We start from the raw sequence: 20,862 nt of genomic DNA on the forward strand, positions 1-20,862 counted from the left end.
AGCCTGTGCATAGCACATAAGGCAATATATGGGCAGGCACCTGTCTATATAAAGGATCGTTTGATGCCTTACAAGCCGAAACGATCTCTTAGATCGTCCGATGCTCAGCTGTTGGCCTGCCCTCGTTTTAAAATGGCTACAAGGGGCGGAAGATCTTTCTCTATACTAACTCCACTGTTGTGGAATAAGTTGCCAGATCCCCTTCGTAAAGAGGCTAATCTTTTACGCTTTAGAAAGCAGCTGAAAACAATTTTGTTTAGGGAGGCTTTTGGATCCATATGATATGTTTACTACTTCATCCCCCCTTGCTGGTAAGAATGTGTGTGGTTTCTTTGGTCTAAAGCGCCTCGAGACCTGTAGGTGAGCTGGCGCTATATAAACCAAAGTAACATAACATAACATAACAAGAGAAGAAGAAATCCTGCCTATCTTGAAAGTGTTCTAGAGGGTGCTGAAAGCTGATTGGCTGGGTTCCAATATTAGGAAAGGCTACTATTTAACTGGCCTAAGCCTATTATAGCCTATGAAGGTTTTAAAGCACTGCTTGAATATTTTACTGTGGAACTCCCATGTTGACAACGGGGAGTGATTCAGGCATGTGAATCTATGAAAGATACCAATACTAGATAACCTCAGTTACAGTTAAGTAACTTATTTAAGGCCTAGCTCAGATGCCATGAAGCCTGTGAGACACAGTTTTTGAATATCACGTTCTCTCTCAGTGCACATTTTTTTAATGGCATGGATCTGTTTTTCCATCTTGTTGCACAGTTTTATTGGCTCACCTGACCATGTCTCTCAGTGCACAGCTTTTTAATGCCAAGTCTCTCCAGCCCTCAGGTTTTCAGTAGCACATCTCTGGCCTGCTCTCATGCTGCACTATTTTTCGATGGCTAAGCTCTGGCCATCTGTCTCAGTACACAGTTTTTAGATGCACATCATTTCCTATGTCTCTCTGCACAGTTATTAAATGGAAAACTAGTGAACCTCTCTATCACTGCACAGTTTTTGAATGTCACATCTCCGACCATTTCTCTCTCAGTGCACATCATCTTCCTGGTTGTCATCATGGTCATTGCGTATGCAGAGAAGAGTCCCAATGAGTTTTACCTGAACCGAGCCATACAGCAGAGCTTCACCAGCAACTTTGACCAGGTCTTAGACATCGACCGGTTCTACAGTTGGGCCAACAGCACCCTCTCTTCCAGCCTTTACGGGACCTATCAAGGTAGGTTACCGGTGTATGGCTGGGCTTTTGGGAGGCATGGTTAGACTCATCTAGAGGTAGTTATGGATGGTATTTGCTCCCCTATCTTGTTTTCAGTCCTGCTCCTTCTTTTTGTTATCATCCCCTTTGATTCAACCATTTTGACAATTGATCTTCCCAAAAACCTGTTTTGTGCCTTTTTAAATTACATTTTTAGTAACATGCTCCATCTTTAAGTTTTCGATGAGATGTACAATATTCGACCCTTCCGGTCAAATGATGTGTGATGTCAGTTGCTGTGACGTCATGGAAGGGGTGCATGGAGCCATTTTCTAGTAAAATTGTTCCACTATGCTTGGCATTGTGTTCAATGATCTTCAAGCTTTAGGCATGGCCACAGGAATTATGCATTTCTGCGTCCACTGCTTTTTTTGCATAATAATAACTTGAAGGGATCAAAAGTTGCTAAAAACGTGGAAGCGTGGGTTTGTGCTTACTGGAAATCTCTTCGCAAAGGTTAACTGGTCTTCTTTCAGTTGCTTTTTTTTGTATTTGGTTGTAAAAGTGGTAATAATGAGGGGAAGTATACCAGATGCACAAATTGCAACATAATGAAGTAATAATGTCACAAAATGAACTCTATTATGCCTCATAATTTGCCTTTTCTAGCCACATAATTTAGTCAAGCCTACGTCATAATTTGGATCTCCTCTGCTGCATAATTCCAGTGGCCCTGGCTTTAGGTCGCTGGTTTCCATACAGCCCAAATCGTTAGCAATTACACTCATTCGCATTGCCATGCCTGTAATATGTGATGGTAGCTAGTAAATTATAAAATGCTGTGGTGCACACCTCACTAAAAGACATGTTCACAATTGATAGTGAGAGGTGGCGCTGTTCACAACCATAGCAGAGGAGAAAGATTGAATGTGTTAGGATGCACTAGTTTCCTACCCGAGTATAGCTCTCCCGAGCACAAACTGCCCAAAATGCCAGTACAGCGGGAAATGTTGAACTACTGGTGCGTGCGTCTTCCTAACACGAGCAGAGCTCCTTAGCTGAGGTATGCTAAATGGGTTGCATTCATCCAGTTCTGGCCTTTTACTTTACACTCTGGGAATTGTAGCCCTGCTACTTACGAATGACAAAAGTAAAATTACAAATACCTGAATGCAGAATGATGAAAGTAAGTGGTCCGGTACTTGCCGAATACCTCACATCAGGTACAGGCCAGCCTGAGGGTTTCAGTGACTGCATAGAATCAGTATCCTGGTCACTTAATCCATAGAGTGCGCTGCACCACGGTCCTGCCTCGTCACCTCTAACAAGTCCAACAATAAAGCCTCTTGTTTCCGCGAGGTCCGTAATGTGCTTCGTTTGCTTATGGATGCATATTGCTGCCAGGTTCCTTCACTGGTGGTGTGTTGATGGTGCATGTGCTGCAGTGGGTGTACCTCTTCATTGTCTGTTGTTCATGCTCAATTAGGTACGTTGGTTACCCAGTAAATCTTATAGCCGTCAAGGTGGTGCTACTGCAGACGGTTGTTGCTTGATGCGCCAGGGCAGCTGCTAATATGCTAGGCCATAAGCAGTGCCAGTGCATGACAGAGACACACGTATAATCAGCTCCGGAGATTGAATAGGCCAAAAGGGGGATACAGCATCGCAGTTTATGGTTGGCACGCATGGCAGAGGCCCGCATAGGGACACTAATTAGCAATGCAATAAGTTAGCAGGGGTCAGGGCCAGGCTAATGTTAACAGCGGCATCCGGCAGGCCAGGATTGATGTAAGATGGGTAAGCAGAGACAGGGTAGCATCCTTGTTTGGATGGCCGCAGTGTAGTGTTTCTGTACTGGGGCTCTAATAGCGATCTGGTTTGGGGGAGATACGGTTCACTTCTAGTAAAACACTCTTCTGGTCTCGTACGGTCTACCCCCCTTTTTATATTAATCGGGGCATTTGGAGCTTCGTAGAGGTATGATGAATGCATAGTTCTGCGCACTGCAGCACTGGGATGCAGGTGATCTCTTCAGAGAAAAGAGCGGGTCCTCCCCATTTAGCACAAAGGGTAGGCCCAAATCGCCGTCGTGGGGACTGGGGTGTTAACCCCGTTCATAGGCAAACCAGTAATTCTCGAGGGCGTTTAGTCCGGGTAAGTGGAATAGGAATTATATCACCTCGAAACGCGGCAATTCGGTGCAATGAAATAGTACCCTCTGCCCAATGTGACTACCCCACCCTTAGGGCGAGGTCAATGCAGGGCAGCTGCCGCGGCAATCGGGTATCTAAAACAGAGGACAGCATATGGTGTCCAGGGTCCAGTTTTACTTTACTCACCAGGCACTGGCGTGCAATTCACGTTAGGCAGTGTGGGAGCTCGGTTACAGTAAGGGATTGCCATGTTTCATCTTGAGGACCCCACGCTGGTCTTAGAGTCACATCATGCAGACATCTGGGTACGAAGTCAGAGGCGCATTGAGTTGGAATGGGGAGGAGGAGGGTTCCTCACTTCCTTATTGAGCACTAAGTAGGCGGGCCCACACTCCTCCTATAAAGGAAAGACAGTACTATCTGAGTGATACTAGGGTTGCAGTAGAATCCAGCTTCCTTCCTGCAGCGCTCCGCTGGGGTCAAAGGTCATTGGTATGCCTGGAGGGTGAACCATTAGGGATCTAGGGTTGGAGCAATTGACTTTGGGGGGAGAGGAAGGGTGCTGCTGAGGCACTAAAGAAATGTGGTGAATCAACCCCTGATGAGTAAGTGTATCACCTGGATCTGTTTTCCAAGGGATTCCGGACGTCAGTGCGCGATCACTCCATAAGTATTCGGTATTCCGCAGCCAGCACCCTTCTCACAACTCACAGGCCCAACTGTGTCTGCAGCTAGGTTTCCGGCAGGCAAGGTATGGACTCCAGGGTCAGGTAAGCTGAGCATATCAGCCAGTGGCAGGGACACATCCATAGGATTCAAAATCTTAGGTAAGATATGAGGATGGCATGAGGACGCAGAAGAGTATATCTACCCCTAGACATCAGGGGCTCAACAAGTATAGAATTTTATTAACCCCCTAGTTCGGAGAAAGCCGAGCTTGGGGGGGGGGGGGATTCTGACAATATCACAATGGAGCGAACTACGTGGCTAGGAGGGTCCGTAGCCAGACAATAAGGTCGATATGGCTTCCAGTGTACAAGGTGCAGTCGTAACCAAGTAGTAAATGGGTACCCATGGGAGAATCTGAGGAGGGGCATATCTTTAAGCACCCATAAAGTGAGGGTGCGGGGGATGGAGAAAGGCCCTTCAGGCAGCTCCGTTTTGGGCAACAGCACAATCGTAGTGGTTTTAAAGAGGCCCATCAGGGGTAGCGGGGGGGGGCGCGAATTCGAAAGTGACCGACTCGCCCTGTGGCGGAATTTCTTGCAGCAGAAATGGGGGCTACCCCAAATGTGGACTGATTTACTGGACTTTCCCCTTGGAAGGGGGTTTATTAATGTGGGCACTGGGCAGGCAGGAGGGGGGACTGATCTGCTGGTGGTCCTGGACCTTTCTGCCCTACCCCGGGATGCCAGAAAGTGAACATTTTGGGGGGATTTTGCCAAGTGGTAGGTATCCCCTGGGAGGGATGGACCGCGATGCAGTGCCCTGGAAGTTACTAATAAATGAATGCCCTTGGTTGAAGGTGAGGGCAATGGATAAGGTAAAGGGGCCTGCTGGCACTTGACACTAACCTTCCGGAAATGTTCCTTTGTAGAGGAAGGTTGAGATACTGATGTGTTGCTTGCACAAACGATGAGCTGTTCATCTGCCTTATGTCCTGCTTCTCAAAAAGCAAATATGTATGATCTGGCTGATCTTATGATGTTCTCATAACAATGTTTGCTTAACTATGACGAAGATTGTCACTTATCATTTCACAATGAGTTGTGTCTATGTGATTAAAAGGCTACACTCTTGGTTAAACCACAGTAATGACTATTGTCCATCTCTTTGTGAGTGATGCAGTGGGGCGCAGCGAGTGGCACGTGTGAGCGCACTATTGTATTTTCTAGCTTTTGCAGTCATTTCGTGTGTAAGTTTTATGTATATGTTTTTTTCACAAAGCTGAGAAGGCTCCTATCTAGAAAGCTTATTGTCAGACTGTGCATATGAGCCGACTACAGTATCTGTAAGTATGTGTTTTGTAGTGCTGTCAGCCTGCCTAGGCCCTGTACTGGGACGCCAGGCAACATACCCTAGCTACCATGACCGGGCAGGGGAGGGTGAGCAACAAACTTCACATCACTTCTCAGTACTGTTGGGACTCGCCACGAGCAGCACAGCTCCCTTTTGTTTCTCCCTTCAGACGCACCTGGCCAAAGGGTTACTTGCTTTCGTCACCCCGCAAAGAGGTAGAACCCGAATGGCTCACTACATCTGTCCCCACTTTGGATTGCAATTGGAACAAGTTGAACAAATATAGTGTCTGAACCATTGATTGGGGGCCGGATTGGGTTGTACCGCTTACTCTGACATCCTGCCTCTTGGGGGTCGAGATTTCATCCATGGACCGGCGGGATACTCAGATTTGGAATCGCCATGTGAGTGTGGCCAGGTAACAGTACATCTTTGTCTTCCTCTGCTATGCACCCTGGAGAGATTACCATCTTCTTGAACCATGAGTCATTCAGAGTGTCAGTTTCCTAGCCCCTCTGTACAGAGAACATAGTCCCTTTCAACCCTGTTACAGTCCACACTACTTTCTCAAAAGGCGACTTGAATTTACAACCAGGGAGTCTCTCCCTATACTTGGTTTCCCACTGTTTCTGGCTCTTCTGGCTTTACTGCCTCACTTATTGGGGTTCTGCTTTCTGGAGCACCGATTGCATAAAAACCGTGTGTAGTCCACTCTGGTCCCACTGGGATGTTGTCCTGGACCGGTTGTCCAAACATCATAGGTTTGGACGCACATCGGATCATCAGATCAAAAATCGGATAAAAAAATCCACCATTGACATCAAGCCATCCAACGTTGGCGTCAAGGCCACTGATGTCAAAGGCAAAATCACCGACGTTGAAGCCACCTCCATCGACGTCACCTACGTTGACGTCGAAGCCTTCTCCATCAATGCTCAGACCACCGCTGTTGATGTCATGGCCACCACAGTTGATGCCAAAACCATTGGCATCCAGAACAAGATCTCCATCTATACAACTTTCTTCAACGTCGCTACAAAAATTTTGTCCAGAGAGCTATCTTTTACCCTTTCACCAGGGGTGAACAATACCACCTTATTTCTTTCCAGGTTCCATAACATCCCCTAGGATCTCTCCTCCATCACCTTTTATTCCAACAAGACAACAGAAACGTGCAAGTCCACAGTCATCACATCGTAGATCCAGATTCAGACATAGCTCTCGGATAAGATCTAGAATAAGACTCCTATCTTCTCTCTCTAGATCAAGAAGATCCAGTACAAGAACAAGCAGGAGGCCATTATCTCGATATAGGACAGCTACCTTGAGATCATCGATCAGCGATTACTCCAACTCTTTCAAACACACCTCCTGCAAGGGTGTCACCATTTGATAATCTGACAACATTTTATGAGGTGTTCGTTGGAGGTGCAGCTAAGTTAAACATTGCTATCCTTGCTCCTACTACATCTACATCAGTCATCTTTGAAACATTACATCAGAGAACATCATCAAGACCTCTCCTTCGTCTAGTTCCTGGTGTAGTTCCTGGTCTTCTTAAGCCTGCAATGCAGTTGTTTTTAACACCTACATCAATAAAATCTGCTCCATTTAGGCTCGTGAAGAAATATAATCCTGTTGACCAAGACCCTCTATTTCTCAGGTCAGCCCATCTATCAGGCTCAGTAATTGTGGATGCAGCAAAGAAGTCACACACATCACCTCCTTCTTCCATACCCCTGGATAAAGCGAGTAAGAAAGTATATTTTCTGGGCAGAAAAATGTGTGGGCCTGCGGCTTCTACAATGAAAGCAACTAGTACCAATGCCCTTTTAGGGAAATATGATTGATCCCTATGGGACTCCCTATAACGTTTACAATCAAGCTCTCTCAAAAAGACATAAGATTTTCAAGAAGTCATCAACGAGGGTATGCTGGTCTCAAACCAAATAATCATGCCAGTTGCTGACATATTGGATCTATCCCCTCATGGCTACTGCCATGATATTTGCACTAGGAAAAGCTGGTGGGTCAGACTAACAGGTCAAAGCCGGAATTGCAACAAATGAACCTGAACCTGCCATTCTCAGGAAATAGACTTTTTGGATCACACATGGATGATACAATATCGCTTCTGAAAACTGAATTGCACACCTTATAGGCTGTGGGCTTAGGAAAGAGAAAAGAATATAGGAGATACATGCCCTATGACAGATGTTATTACTCCCAGAGGGTTCAAACCCGTCATTGGTCTCATCACGAGCAGCAACACCAGCAAAAGCAGTCTCACCACCAATGCAAAACTTCTAAAGGGAGAGTAATCCAACACTAACATTCTGCAACAGGGAAGACTTCTACAAAACAATGAGTCACTTCTTCCTCCAGCTCTTTCAGTCACTCCGTTAGGAGGAAGTACTGTAACACACTTTACTGAGTGGCTTCTAATAACTGCGGACAGATGGTTCTTGAATATTATCAGAATGGATATTCTCTTTGCTTCAAGACCCCTCCTCAATCAATTCCTCGAACCACAACATCAACCTATCAAAAGGAGTAATTACGAAACAAGGTAAATATTTACTACAGGAAAATACCGTGGAGGAGGTTCTTTTTCAAAAAAAAGGATTGGGAATTTATTCCTGGTACTGTCTGGTTTGAAAAAAAATACAAAAAGTGGAATTCAGGCTCATTCTTTACGTCAGAGTACTGAACAAATATAAAATAAAATAAAAAATCAGGATGCGTGCATTACACCAAGCCTACCTCACCTACTTCAAGGAAACTAGATATGTGCATTAGATCTCAAGGTGCCTCCTTCCACATTCCAATAATAACAAATCATCAATAATTCTTAAGCTTTACAGTAGGCTCTAGGCATTTTTTATTGCCATTTCAATAAACAATTCATACAGAACACTGCTATTCACTGACAGTCCCTTGAATCTCTATGAAATTATGACATCCTGTTTCAATCCTGCACACAACTGAAAGTGCTCACAGAGCTGGTGTGGGAATTAGCTTCCCCTTCTACACCAGTTGGGGCACGGAAAACACAGTTTTTCCCTTTATATGCATTCCATCGTCCCCTAATCATCACCCACTTATCGGGGCAATCTCGCCCCTCACAAACCACTCGCCTGACCAGCATACACCAGTCCATGTCTCTCTTCTAACCTCCTAAATGTGGCACTTGTTCCGCTCATCACAATCTTGCAATATTCAGCTTAGCCACCACTAAGCCCAGGGTAATCCATGGGTGTTTCTCCGCAGATGTTTAGTAGATACCACTTCGCAGAGGCAGACACTGCCACAGCACATACAAACACAAGGCGATGATGGACGGAGTGCTGAAAAATTTCAGACACTCACCCCCAGTCCCAGATCTGTGTTGAATACATCATCACTCTTTAGCTCACTTCGCCACCTCAGTTCAGACTCAGCTATTTGCAAATCAGTCTTGACCCTGTGCCTCATGGGAACAGTCCAGCCCGAATTGCCCAGACAGATCTTCCCTGAACCGGAAACAAGCATCCTGGGACTGGTTTCTGGGTAACATCCTTCATCAGCCAGGCTAACTTGAATCTAGTGGCAAAGTGAGCAAGGGACCCACGTCTGGGCATACCTGCAAACTAAGGGCGAACAAAGCAAACACAAGGAGATGATGAAGGGAGCGCTGAAACTTTTCATACACTCACCACCAGTCACATATATGGGTTAAATCCATCATCATTCTTTAGTAACATCCTTCATCAGCCAGGCTAGCTTGAATCGAGTGGCAAAGTAAGCAAGGGACCCACTTCTGGGCCCATTGTGTGTCTTTTGCTACAGCACATACATCGCTTAAACAGACTACTACGGACTCTCAAAATCTCTGCACCATGGGGCACTTCCACAGTCTTATGAAGGAATGTGCCAACTTGTCCACATCCCCGTTAACAACAAGCACCCTGCTCTCTGCCCATTTTGGTACAAAAGGGGGTGGTGATGGACGGATCATCTGAACCAATCAAACACTCACACCCAGTCAACAGATCTTGGATTAATCCATCATCGTTTTTTAGCCCACTCTGCCACCCCAGTTCAGACATGGCCATATGCAAATCAGTCTGACCCTGTACCTCATGGGAACAGTCCAGCCCGAACTGCCAAGCCATGCCTTCCCTGGACCGGAAACAAGCTTACGAGGACCGGTTTCTGGCATTTCAGCCGTCTACAGCCCGGCTTGCTTGAATCCAGTGGCAAAGTGAGCAAGGGACTCACGTCTGAGCATACCCTGCCAACTTATGGCGGTCAAAGCAGTACAAAAGGGGTGGTGAACAACCCAGATCTGTTGACTGGGTGCGAGTGTTTGATTGGTTTTCATTTTTATCTCTCCCATTTTCCTTAATGGAAAACAGGCTGCATTAAAAACAAACGCTTTATTTAAATGCAGTCCCAGACATGGTGGTCTGCTGAGCCCAGCAGGCCACCATACTTGGGCGGGCCTGTCATTGCCAATGGGGTCGCAAATTGCGAGAGGCTCATTAATATTCATGAGCCTCTCTATTTGCGACCCCATTGGGAATCGCTAACAGTGTGAAAAACACTGTTGTACATTGGAAATAGCGCCTCCCAAATTGTGAATCGCAAAAAACTCGCAATTTGCGAGGCGCTATTTCCATTGTCGTACATCTGGCGCTATGTCCTTTTTTGAAAAGGGCCAGACTTGGTTTATAACCAATCAGGGGACAACACACTCTAGAACACTCCCCACAGATGCTAGGTCCCTCTGACTTTCTACTGCACGTCCTGTGAAGAGAGTCTCCCTGAGCTTTGCTCAATTTATTTTTCAAACCTTCGGATTTCAGGAAACTTCTTCTCAATTCAGACGAATATTCCTTTCCAATATTGCCCTTGGACATTCTGGCCATGTCAGAACATTCTAAGAAGGGAATATTCAGGCCATGTAACACTGGTGGCAAAAAGAGACTTTATATTGATGACCCTCATAAAAAGTGCATTTATTGCCTTTATCCTGCTCACAGTCAAAGACTGTAAAATATAGTGTACTGTCTCACAGAAGACACTCAAAGACAGAGAGGGATGACTTTTGTTGTGGTTACAGAGGATTAAATCAAAGGAAAACCCAGTTTCTGAGGGAGAGAGTGATGACGCTTTGAGATCTGGCAAATCTCAAAAAGGGATAGATACTCTGACAAGGAGTCTTCTGAACACCTAAGAAGGTCCTCAAGAAATCCCAACCACGTGACAGATCGTCATTTTGAAAAGCCTCAGGAAAAAATTGCATCATAGACCTTCCTCAAAGGTCCCTTCAGAACCTACTAAACGATCTGAAAAACTGGTGTCTGTCAAAAGGTCTTTCTCCATTTTTAGGTCTCGCCTGTCGATGCGCATGCGCATCGAGCAAGGCGAGAGTATTGGCACTTATCCGCTCTTTATCCACACTGCAAGGAATCGTGGCGATTCCTTGCAGTGCACGAGAAATTTAAGCTCAATGCGCATGCGCATTGAGCTTAAATGCGCGTGCACATGCCCCCAGCCGCCTACTCTCTCTCACAGCCTCCCCCAGCTCCGCCCCTCACTACTTGATTGCACGGCCGCTAGGCCGTGCCTCCCTACTCTCCTCCCCCTCCTCCTTTCCTCCCCTGCCTGCCTGCCGCTAGGCCGTGCCCTCCCCTACTCTCCTCCCCCCTCCTCCGCCTACTCTCCTCCCCTGCCTGCCTGCCGTGTCGCACCTCTCCCCTCTCCGCCCCCTCCCCTGCCCGCCCCCTCCCCTGCCCGCCGTGTTACGTGAACGGCTTGTTTCCGTTTGTCTCTCCTTTCAGGTATTCCCTTCCTGTATTCTTTTTCCTCGAGCTTTACAATATTTCTCCCAAGTGCCGCCACCTTCTACCTTTGTCCCTCAATTTAAACATTTTCCTTCGGCCTCCTTTTCAATTATGCTCCTCAATTTTCTGCTTGAGGTTCAGTCGCCCCTTCAATGGCCTTCCTCTCCTCGTCCTTCCTTCTCTCTTTCTCTCTCCTCTGTTCCCGGTTCCCACGCTGCCTGTCCCTGCCCTGCCTGTCTTTGGGGTCTCCGTCTTCTTTGGTTGTCCCTCCCCTTCCCGCCGTGTCGCATTCTCCTCCCCCCTCCACTGGTCCCCGCAGCCTCCTCGAGTGAAGCCCCTGCCTGCGCCAGCCCTGCCTGTGAGTACCGCGTGCCTGCAGCAGCTCTCCGAATTCGACTGCCTCCTGCAGGCGACCCCTCCCTTACATGTTACTGCTCCATGTCTGTGACCGCATCGTTTCTCTCCGCCTGTGACTGCTCCTGCCTGCGATTGTTCGTTGACTGTAACTGGTCTCCAGTTCTGTGTGTGCGCTCTGTAACTGCTGCACACATGAGCCTGCTGGCGATTGCTTCCTGTCCGACTGTTTCTTGTGTTTGTTTAACAGTTTATTCTGACCAATTGATTTACAGTTCACATTCGGGATTTCACACGGTTTGCGAAGTTACCTGGAAACTAAGTATATGCTGGGGCTTTGTCAGGTACATGCAAACGAGAGCAAACTTACTCAAACACAACTCCAGACCTTCCTGAAGTAAAAATCCTTGTCTGACTGGCGCAGAGTTAAAAGAGGCGAACGCGCTGTCGTCGTTTGCGTTCCAACTTAAATATATCGCGCAAAAGATTAAAAGCAAAGAAGAGCTCACTCACGCGCACACACGCAAATAGTTGTAACTTTACAGCCTCTTGAATTTACGTAGCAAATCTTCGCGTCATTGTTGATAAAAAAACACGTGCTCAATTATACTATATCCAATCCTGGCGGCCCCGCTACAGTATTTGCACTGAATAATTGCTCGCCCATGTCAGGCTTCGTTTAGCGCTTGCAAACGGATGTGATTAATATAATGTTACCCGTCTTCAGCCATGTTCTTTCCTTCGCGTTTTGCCTCGTTGACTCTGCGAGAACCCCTTTAACTTCCCAGGCTCAGAACCCGAACGCAGCAGCCAGTCGGATACCTAAAAGCAAACAAGCCATAATCTGTTGTCCCCCACCGTCGCTCTCTTCCACATTTCCCATCTCTCCGGACATCCGCTTCCAGGAACATACAGTTTCCTCTTTTGGTCACCATTAAGACTAATCCTGCCTTGCTTTTTTAATCAAAGCACTGTAGGTCCTCGCTTCCAGGCACTGTATCTTACCCCTCGGCCTCTCTGCTAATAGCCAGTCAAGCCCCACACTGTCTGCTCTTATTTTTTTCTCCACTCACCCTCAATCACCCACTCACCCACCCTCACCACCCTCACTCACTCACCCTCACCCCCCTCACCCTCAACCCCTCACCCTACTCACCCACTCACACACCCTCAACCCCCACACCCTCACCACCCTCACTCACCCTCACTCACCCCAATCCTCACTCACCCACAACCCTCACCCACACTCACCCTCAATCCCTCACCCTCACTCACCCTCACTCACCCTCAATCCCTCACTCACCCTCAACCCCTCACCCTCACTCACCCTCAATCCCTCACCCACACTCACCCTCAATCCCTCACCCTCACTCACCCTCAATCCTCACCCTCAATCCCTCACCCTCACTCACCTCAACCCCTCACCCTCACTCACCCCACCTCACTCACCCCTCACCCTCACCCCCCTCACCCTCCACCCTCACTCACCCTCACCCTCACTCCACCTCACCCACCCACTCACCCTCACCTCCCCCTCACTCACCCTCACTCACCCTCTCACCCTCAACCCCTCACCCTCACTCACCCTCACTCACCCTCACACTCACTCACCCTCACTCATCCTCACCCTCACTCACCCTCACTCACCCTCACCCTCACTCACTCCTCACCCTCACTCACCCTCAACCCCTCACCCTCACTCCCACCCTCACTCACCCTCACTCACTCACCCTCAACCCCTCACCCTCACTCACCCTCAACCCCTCACCCTCACTCACTCCTCACTCACTCACCCTCAACCCCTCACCCTCACTCACCCTCAACCCCTCACCCTCACTCACCCTCACTCACTCACTCACCCTCAACCCCTCACCCTCACTCACCCTCAACCCCTCACCCTCACTCACCCTCAACCCCTCACCCTCACTCATCCTCAATCCCTCACCCTCACTCACCCTCAACCCCTCACCCTCACTCACCCTCAATCCCTCACCCACCCTCAACCCCTCACCCTCACTCACCCTCAACCCCTCAGCATCACCCTCACTCACCCTCACTCACCCTCAACCCCTCACCTACCCTCACCCTCAACCCCTCACCCTCACCCTCACTCACCCTCAACACCTCACTCGCCCTCACCCTCACTCACCCTCAACCCCTCACCCTCACTCACCCTCACTCACCCTCACCCACCCTCACTCACCCTCACTCTCACTCACCCTCACTCTCACTCACCCTCAACCCCTCACCCTCACTCACCCTCAACCCCTCACCCTCACCCACCCTCAACCCCTCACCCTAACTCACACTCACCCTCACCCTCACTCACCCTCACTCACCCTCAACCCCTCACCCTCACACAGTGCAATAGGTCTCGGAGCATTTGAGTTAGAGCTTTTAGAAATGTTTATGGCTTTTTTTTTAATTCTTTAGCATTGGCTACAGGAAACAAAAATGCTAAAGATTTACAAAAAACCCATAAACAATTCTAAAAGCACTAACTCTAATGCTGCGAGACCTATTGCATTTCCAATGCTTGTTTATAACGCCGCTGAGGACACCGACGTTGACGTCTACCTTCTCTACTGCGGCATCACCCTTGATAATGTCATCTCCGACAGCGTCGACGACAATAGTAACATGTAGATTGTTGTCGACGACGACAATGAAGCAGATTCCACTGTTTCCACTGCCGTCGACGAAGCATTCATCTAAGCGCTCGCCAACGTAGTCACCGATGACGAAGGAGCCTACTCTGTTGAGGAAGACACCCATTTCGATGGACCTTTTATGTTTACATTTCTTTATTGGTTTTCAGCATAACCATTAAACGTTACAACAATACAATACGTTCTTTAAGTTCTGCTATAAGTCCCATCGAGTGGGCTGGCTTAGATTTAACCGCTTAATTGCCGCCGCGGTGCGGCGGTTTAGCGGAGTGGACAGGGCCGTGTTGGCCAACAGACGTGCGCAGCACTACGGAGGTAGTGGTTGCGACAGCCGTCGCCGACAAACGCAGCAAAAGGGTTAAGAAAGAAAATGGAACAAATCCCTCCCCCCCCCCCCCCCTTACTCTGAGGCATTGAATTGTGTTAAGTGCCCACGGTCCCGCCCCCCAGGCCACAAGGACACTGTGATAGGTCTGCTAGTCGCAACAATCTCAAGTATCTTGGCCATGTGAGTTCCTTAAACTCCGAAGTAGCAGTGACAGAAAGGGCTTCCAGAGGTCCTGGAACGAGTCCCATGGATTGAAAGGTGAGAAAGAAATTATTTCCATCCCTAGAATGCCCCACAACCTGTGGAGCCACCCCAAGTAGGTATAGGGGGGGTGGTCGTCCCCCAGTGAGTTAGAATGCTTTGAAGTACCACCCCTAACACTAATGCAATGTGCCGACCCCTTCGTGTTCTAAGTGGGAAGGTGAGAGAATTGGGAAGGCCCAATAGGGTGTAAGTGGGGGATCTGGGTGTCGCAGTGGGCGTGAATGTCGTCTATTACCTGCTTCCAGTAGCCCGAGATTTGAGGACATTCCCACAGAAGGTGGGTTAAGGTACCCAGCGGACTACACAGTCCCCAGCATTGGGGGCTTTGTCTGGATTACCTCTGTGGAGTCTTAGTGGAGGGAGATGCAAATAGGTTATAATTTTTGTTGCTGTCTCAATATTTGTTACGTTGCGTGCTGTGTGGCGAGCTCTGTAATAGATGTCCATCCACTCCTTCTGCGAGGGCGTCCTGCCAAACTCCCCCTTCCATCTCAGCTGTCCAGGGTTTTATCTGTCCTGTGGGTGCGTCTGAGGAATCTATAGAGTTCTGTTGTCAAGCGCGGGCCCATTTGTTTTGTCACCAACCATTTCTCAAATGGCGTATGGGTCCTCTTTGCCCTATCTCAAACCCCTGACTGCATAACCCAGTGCCAGAGATGGTGGTAGCAGAAGTGTTCCTTCTCTGGGAGGTTCTGTTGTGTACGGAAGTCTGCAAATGATAAGGGCCCTTCAATGTCAAAGAAATGTCCTATTGACCAGCATCCCTCTTTTGACCATTGAGCATATGCGCTAGTGTCGAGTCCGGGAGTGAATGCAGGATTGTGCACTTTAGGCGTAAGTGGAGACGGAAATGTCGTGAGCCCACAAGATGTGGCCACTCTGTCCCAAGCTGTTAGGGCAGCATGTGTGACTTTCAATAGGTATAAGTTGTGTGGCCTCGCCACCTTTGTGAGAAAAGGGACTCCCCATAGGGGCTGTCTAGCTAAGGCTCTGTCCATAAACAACAAGTGCTTCTCGGACTATGGTCTTGACCACTCTACCAGGGGTCTCAACTGCCTGCCCACTAATAGTCCTACAAGTTTGGGATGGCTAATTCACCTTCGGTTGGGGGCCTGTAGCATAGCTTTCTATGTAATCTGGGTCTTTGTTCACGCCAAATTAACCGCACCAAATCATGCTGCATAGAGAGCAGCACTCCTGAAGGGGGTGGCTGCGGGAGGTCTGGAAAAGAAATATTATCTTTGGTAACATTTAAATTTTTATCGCCACTATGCGGCTCAACCAAGACAGCGAGTGTTGTCTCCATCTAGGGAGGCATTCCCATATGTGCCGCAGTAACACAGTGTAGTTCAATGAGATGGTGCGTTGTATGCTGGCTGCGAGCTGTAGGCCTAGGTAGGGGATGGTCTCTCAGGTCCATTGAACGTGGTGTGTGCGTTTCAGTACCTCTTTTGTGTCTGGGTAGAGGGACAGTTTGAGAGTTGAGTTTGTTACTTGTGGACGTTGACCTTAAATCCCAACACTTGTGCAAAGTGTTCCAACTCAGTCATAAGGGCAGGTAGGGAGGCCATAGGATTTTCCAAAGTGGCAACTAAGTCATCCGCATATAAACTGATCTTGTGTTTCTCACCCCCAAACACCAGCCCAGATATCAAGGGATCATTACGCACCCTTTGGGCCATAGGCTCCATGTAAAGGGTGAATAAGAGTGGTGAGAGCGGGCAGCCCTGTCATGTTCCCTGTTGAATAGGAAAGGGGTCCGAGGTGAGGCCATTTACTCGGACGGAGGGTGTTGGGTTGGTGTAACTGCTTAGGACCCAGCTTATAAATCTCTCTGGCAGGCCAAAATGGCGCATGGTCGCTGTTAGATAGGGCCAGTGAACCTATCAAATGCCTTCTCAGTGTCAATAGAGAGAATCATGCGTTCAATATCAAAACGCTCTGCTTTTGTTTATGATGTGCAAAAGGCGTATGGTGTTATCGGAGCACCGACGACTGGGCACGAAGCCCGATTGGTCCGGGTCTATCCAACCCGGAAGATGAGGGGAGAGTCTAAGGTCCACGTTGAGGATAGAAATGGGCTGATAGAACACACGGTGCCGGTTGCCCTTCCCTGGTTTGGATATGATTGTGACTATAGCCTCCAGCATCGTGGATGGGATGGGAGAGGAGAGCCCAATCGAGCTGTACACCCTTACAAGTATCAGGACCAGCGTGGAGCAGAAGGTTTTATAAAAAAAGGGATGAAAACCCATCCAGGCCCGGGAACTTGAGCAGTTTTTGTTTTTAGATGGCCGAGATCACCTCCTCCAACTTGATCAGGGTTTCAAGCTCTTCAGTCTGGTTAGGTGTTAATTTGGAGGTGTTCACTCCACGTAGGTATTGAGCAGGGCCATCGTCAGGGAGTTGCTGTGCTCCATATAGGGACGCGTAGTACTGCCAGAATGTTTCTGCAATGTCCTGGTTGGAGGTCTGCTCCTGACTGGAGTGATCGATAACTGAGGTTATATTGGAGGCCTGCCGCTGTGCCCTTAGCCTGTTAGCCAGGAGTCTCCCGCTTCTATCCCCCCCAGTGTCGAAGGAGTGCCTAAGTCTTAGCATTGCATACTCTTCCCTGTCAATGTCCAGGCCTGATAATTGGGTTCACGCATCATTAAGCTGTCTCCCGACCCTTGGAGCACCCGTTCCCTGGTGAATACGTTCTAACTCCTTTAACTCACAGGAGAATTGCTCCCTTTTTCCTCGCCGGGTTTTGTTGTTGAATGCGATGATAGCGAGAAACTCTCCTCTCCTGCAGGGCATCCCAAAGTGTTGCAATGGGGGTATCGCAAGTATTATTGCCTTCTAGATAGTCTACTATCGCTTTTGTGATTCGTTGCACTACTGTGGGGCATTGAAGTATTGTTTCTTTGAGCTGCCAAAAGCGACACGTTAAACGAGGTCGTAGAGGGCCAAAGACGTGTATACAGCCGAATGGTCAGAAAATGAGCAAGGGAGTGTAAGATGTGAGTCCAGCCACTCATCTGAAATCCAGGATCGTCTGCAGGGGCGATGACTGTTCCTCAACCCGTCCTGAACACCTCTCAGCGCTACTGCGACAAACAGGAGCCCTGGCAGGTGTCCAAAGAGGGAAGGAGACTGGGACGAGAAACAAAGAGAGAGAGAGAGAGACTGCTACTTTCCGCCACCCAGGCCCGCCAGGATCCAAGTTCTGGTAATGCAGACGCAACACTCTTCTAACCTAGAGACAAATATGATTATTAATAAACTACCAACCCTAGTATCCCCTCCCAATGCCTCATATATTCTTGATAACTTCTTTGACAAGTTACCTCTCTTTGTGTAGTGGTGTATTCGGGTAATGGTATTTTCTGGTAAAGGATTTTTCTTGTAAGGCAACTATTAGACAGAACAACTGAGTCTATGAAACATAATACATGTAACATGTATTAGACTTTATGCCCACAATGTGTTTTGCACTTTGTATACGCTTAAAGATTTCTACTCTCACCTGTTTACTAAATGTTAAACTCAAAAGATTCAGGAGTTTGTTTGATGTAATTAGTTCATTGCAAATTAGCATTCAAATGCCTGAACGGGTAAATGGTTAATCTCAGGGAAAATTAGCATTCAAATGCCTGAGTGGGTTCATGGTTAATCACAGTCACCAATAGCACCCTAAAACTCTGACTGAAGAACTGGTGCCAAATATCAGAAAGTATTATTGAGCAACAAAGAGTTACAGCGTTAAAAAACAGGATTTGTTATCAAGCAAAAGCAGGAATTGTTATCAAGCACCAAAGAGTTAAAGTTCTCCAAAAACTAGATGTTGCTTTCTGAACACACAGTGCAGTCTCAATTAAAACCAAGAAAAAATTAACACTTTCCTTGTCCGATTAATTCCCTTTGTCCTGAGCCTGCACAAAGAACGAAGAGGGAAATCCCTTGAGGAAACCGATGACGCGATCAGTAGGCGAGGCCAGAGGAGTTCACTCGTCGAATCCGGGAAACAGAAAGAAAGCAAAGAGACGCGTGCAAGTTGGGTGTGGCTATTTATAACCATTCCCGGGGCACTGCTTGGTACGTTGCAGCGACGTACTCAGCAACGTAATTTAGCACGTGTTCAGCCAGCTGAGGAGTTCACGTTGCCGTGGAGACGGCAACACTTTACCAATGCATGTTTTTTCTAGCGTGCATCGATTTCGTTTATCTTTTTTTTTTAAACAACAGTGATCTAATTTAGCAAAGTAGCATAATGGTGGGTGTCCTGACATTGTAACTTTCATAACAAGCATTGGCAAGGTGTGCTAATACAGCCAAACAAAACCAACGAGACCTGGCAAAACCTTTGATTAATAAACACATATATCTGCTTTACACAAGTCTGTCTGACATACTGCAATGTGGCTAATACGAACACCATGTGGATGTTGACAGACAATACACGTTGTTCTGTTCCCTGTGAGACGGGGATTCCTGATAGGGAGTATCTCTTCCTGTTGTACCTGCTGGGCAATTATGTTGGTGGTTAAAAGGTAGTCAATCTTAGTGTAAGTCTTTTGGGGATGTGAATAGAAAGTGAAACTCTCTATCTATCGGGTGCTGAGTCCTCCATACATCAATCAGTCCTGCCTCTGGCAGGAGTTGCCTTCCCTCCTCCGTGAGAGCCCCGGTCTGCCCATGTTGTTGGCTTGATCTATCAATGTCGTTATCAAATGCTAGATTAAGGTTCCCCTCCTAAGGCCAATGACCTGTTGGGGTAATTGGATGGCTCCAGCACCTCCTTATGAAGAAACCCCTCCTGCCCCTCGTTCGGGGTGTATACTGTGCCAGTAGTGAAGGTATGGGGACCCAACGTGAATGTGTGAGCCAGCAGCCTACCCCTAATTTCGGCCAGTGTGAGGCCTATTCTGTCACTAAACTTAGAGGAGACAAGGATGGCCACACTAGCTGCCTTAGTGGAGTGGGATGAGAAAAGCTGTTGGGGGAACGCCCTGGCTCTTAGTCTATGAGTGTCACCAGCCAGAAGGTGCGTCTCCTGAAGGAGACAAATATGTGCGTATGTGTTTTCTAGGAATGAAAGGAGGGCCCGCTGTTTAACCGGATTGTTGAGGACTTTCACATTGAGTGAGACTATCTTCCGGGTCGCGGTCACCTGATTTATTGAACAGCAATTTAAGGCTAGACATCGCATCCATTCCGTCCCCCCATCCCGCCCATGCCCCTTCAATGAAGATGACTGGGAGTTCTATAATTCAGACCCTCTGGACCCAAGGCCAGTCCCTGCCAGTGTGATCATGCGACTTCTCAGTCTGTATTGACAGTGTCTTCTTCCAGTGAAGCAATGACCATCTTCCTCTCTCTGGCGATAGTCTCCAGGTCCGGTCGAAGTCAGAGCGAGGTCTGGCCTCCTGCAGCGAACGGATGTGGTGTGTCTTATCGTCCCATTTAAAGATCAACCTGAAGGGATGACCCCAAGAGTAGGGGACCTCATTGGAGTGCAGGTGAGCTGTGATTGACCTTAATTCTCTCCTCTTTTGCAGTGTGGAGGCCACTAAGTCCTGGAACAAGAGGGGTTTGGAGCCCCAGAACTCGATGGATTGCTCATCTTGAGCCTCTCGGAGAATTTGTTCTTTTAGCTGAAAATCTTGTACGCACATGAGAATGTCTGCCGGGAGGGCCAGGGCCACTCTCCTGAGGCTCACCCTGTGTATTCCATCCAACTTGATCTGCTGATCCGTTGGAGCTCCCAGAATAAAGCGAAAGAGTTCCTCACCATATACCTCAAATCTAACCCCATTCGCCCCTTGAGGGATCGCCCGGATTTGAATGTTATTACGTCTAGAGCCGTTTTTGAGATCCTTCGCATGTGCCTGGAGATCCCGGTGCTGGTCACTTAGGCAGAGGACCTCTTGTTGAAGCTGGTCTATCTCCTCATCCCTGGTGGATCCCTGTGTCTCCAGCAGGTCCACTCTTTCTGCCACAAAGTCTGGATCCCTCCGAACCTCTCGAATCTCTTGGGCTAGCTCCTTTTTCATTG

General features: G+C 48.0%; 1 protein-coding gene across 4 annotated transcripts in view; it reads left to right on the forward strand.

The window, feature by feature from the left end:
* LOC144798682 (polycystin-1-like protein 3) overlaps nucleotides 1-20,862 on the forward strand; it is a 1,031,816-nt gene that overhangs the window by 716,366 nt on the left and 294,588 nt on the right. For 3 of the 4 annotated variants that reach the window (XR_013603613.1, XM_078669668.1, XM_078669670.1), the window contains exon 22: nucleotides 1,043-1,228. The exons of the other annotated variant lie outside the window; for it this stretch is intronic. Coding sequence is in view for 2 of the 3 variants with exons in the window: in XM_078669668.1 (XP_078525794.1) it covers nucleotides 1,043-1,228 (186 nt within the window). In the remaining variant the exon portion in view is untranslated. The remainder of the gene's footprint in view (nucleotides 1-1,042; nucleotides 1,229-20,862) is intronic. 4 annotated transcript variants of the gene reach the window in all.

The sequence above is a fragment of the Lissotriton helveticus genome, chromosome 12 (assembly GCF_964261635.1).
Source record: "Lissotriton helveticus chromosome 12, aLisHel1.1, whole genome shotgun sequence".
Taxonomy (NCBI): Eukaryota; Metazoa; Chordata; class Amphibia; order Caudata; family Salamandridae; genus Lissotriton; species Lissotriton helveticus.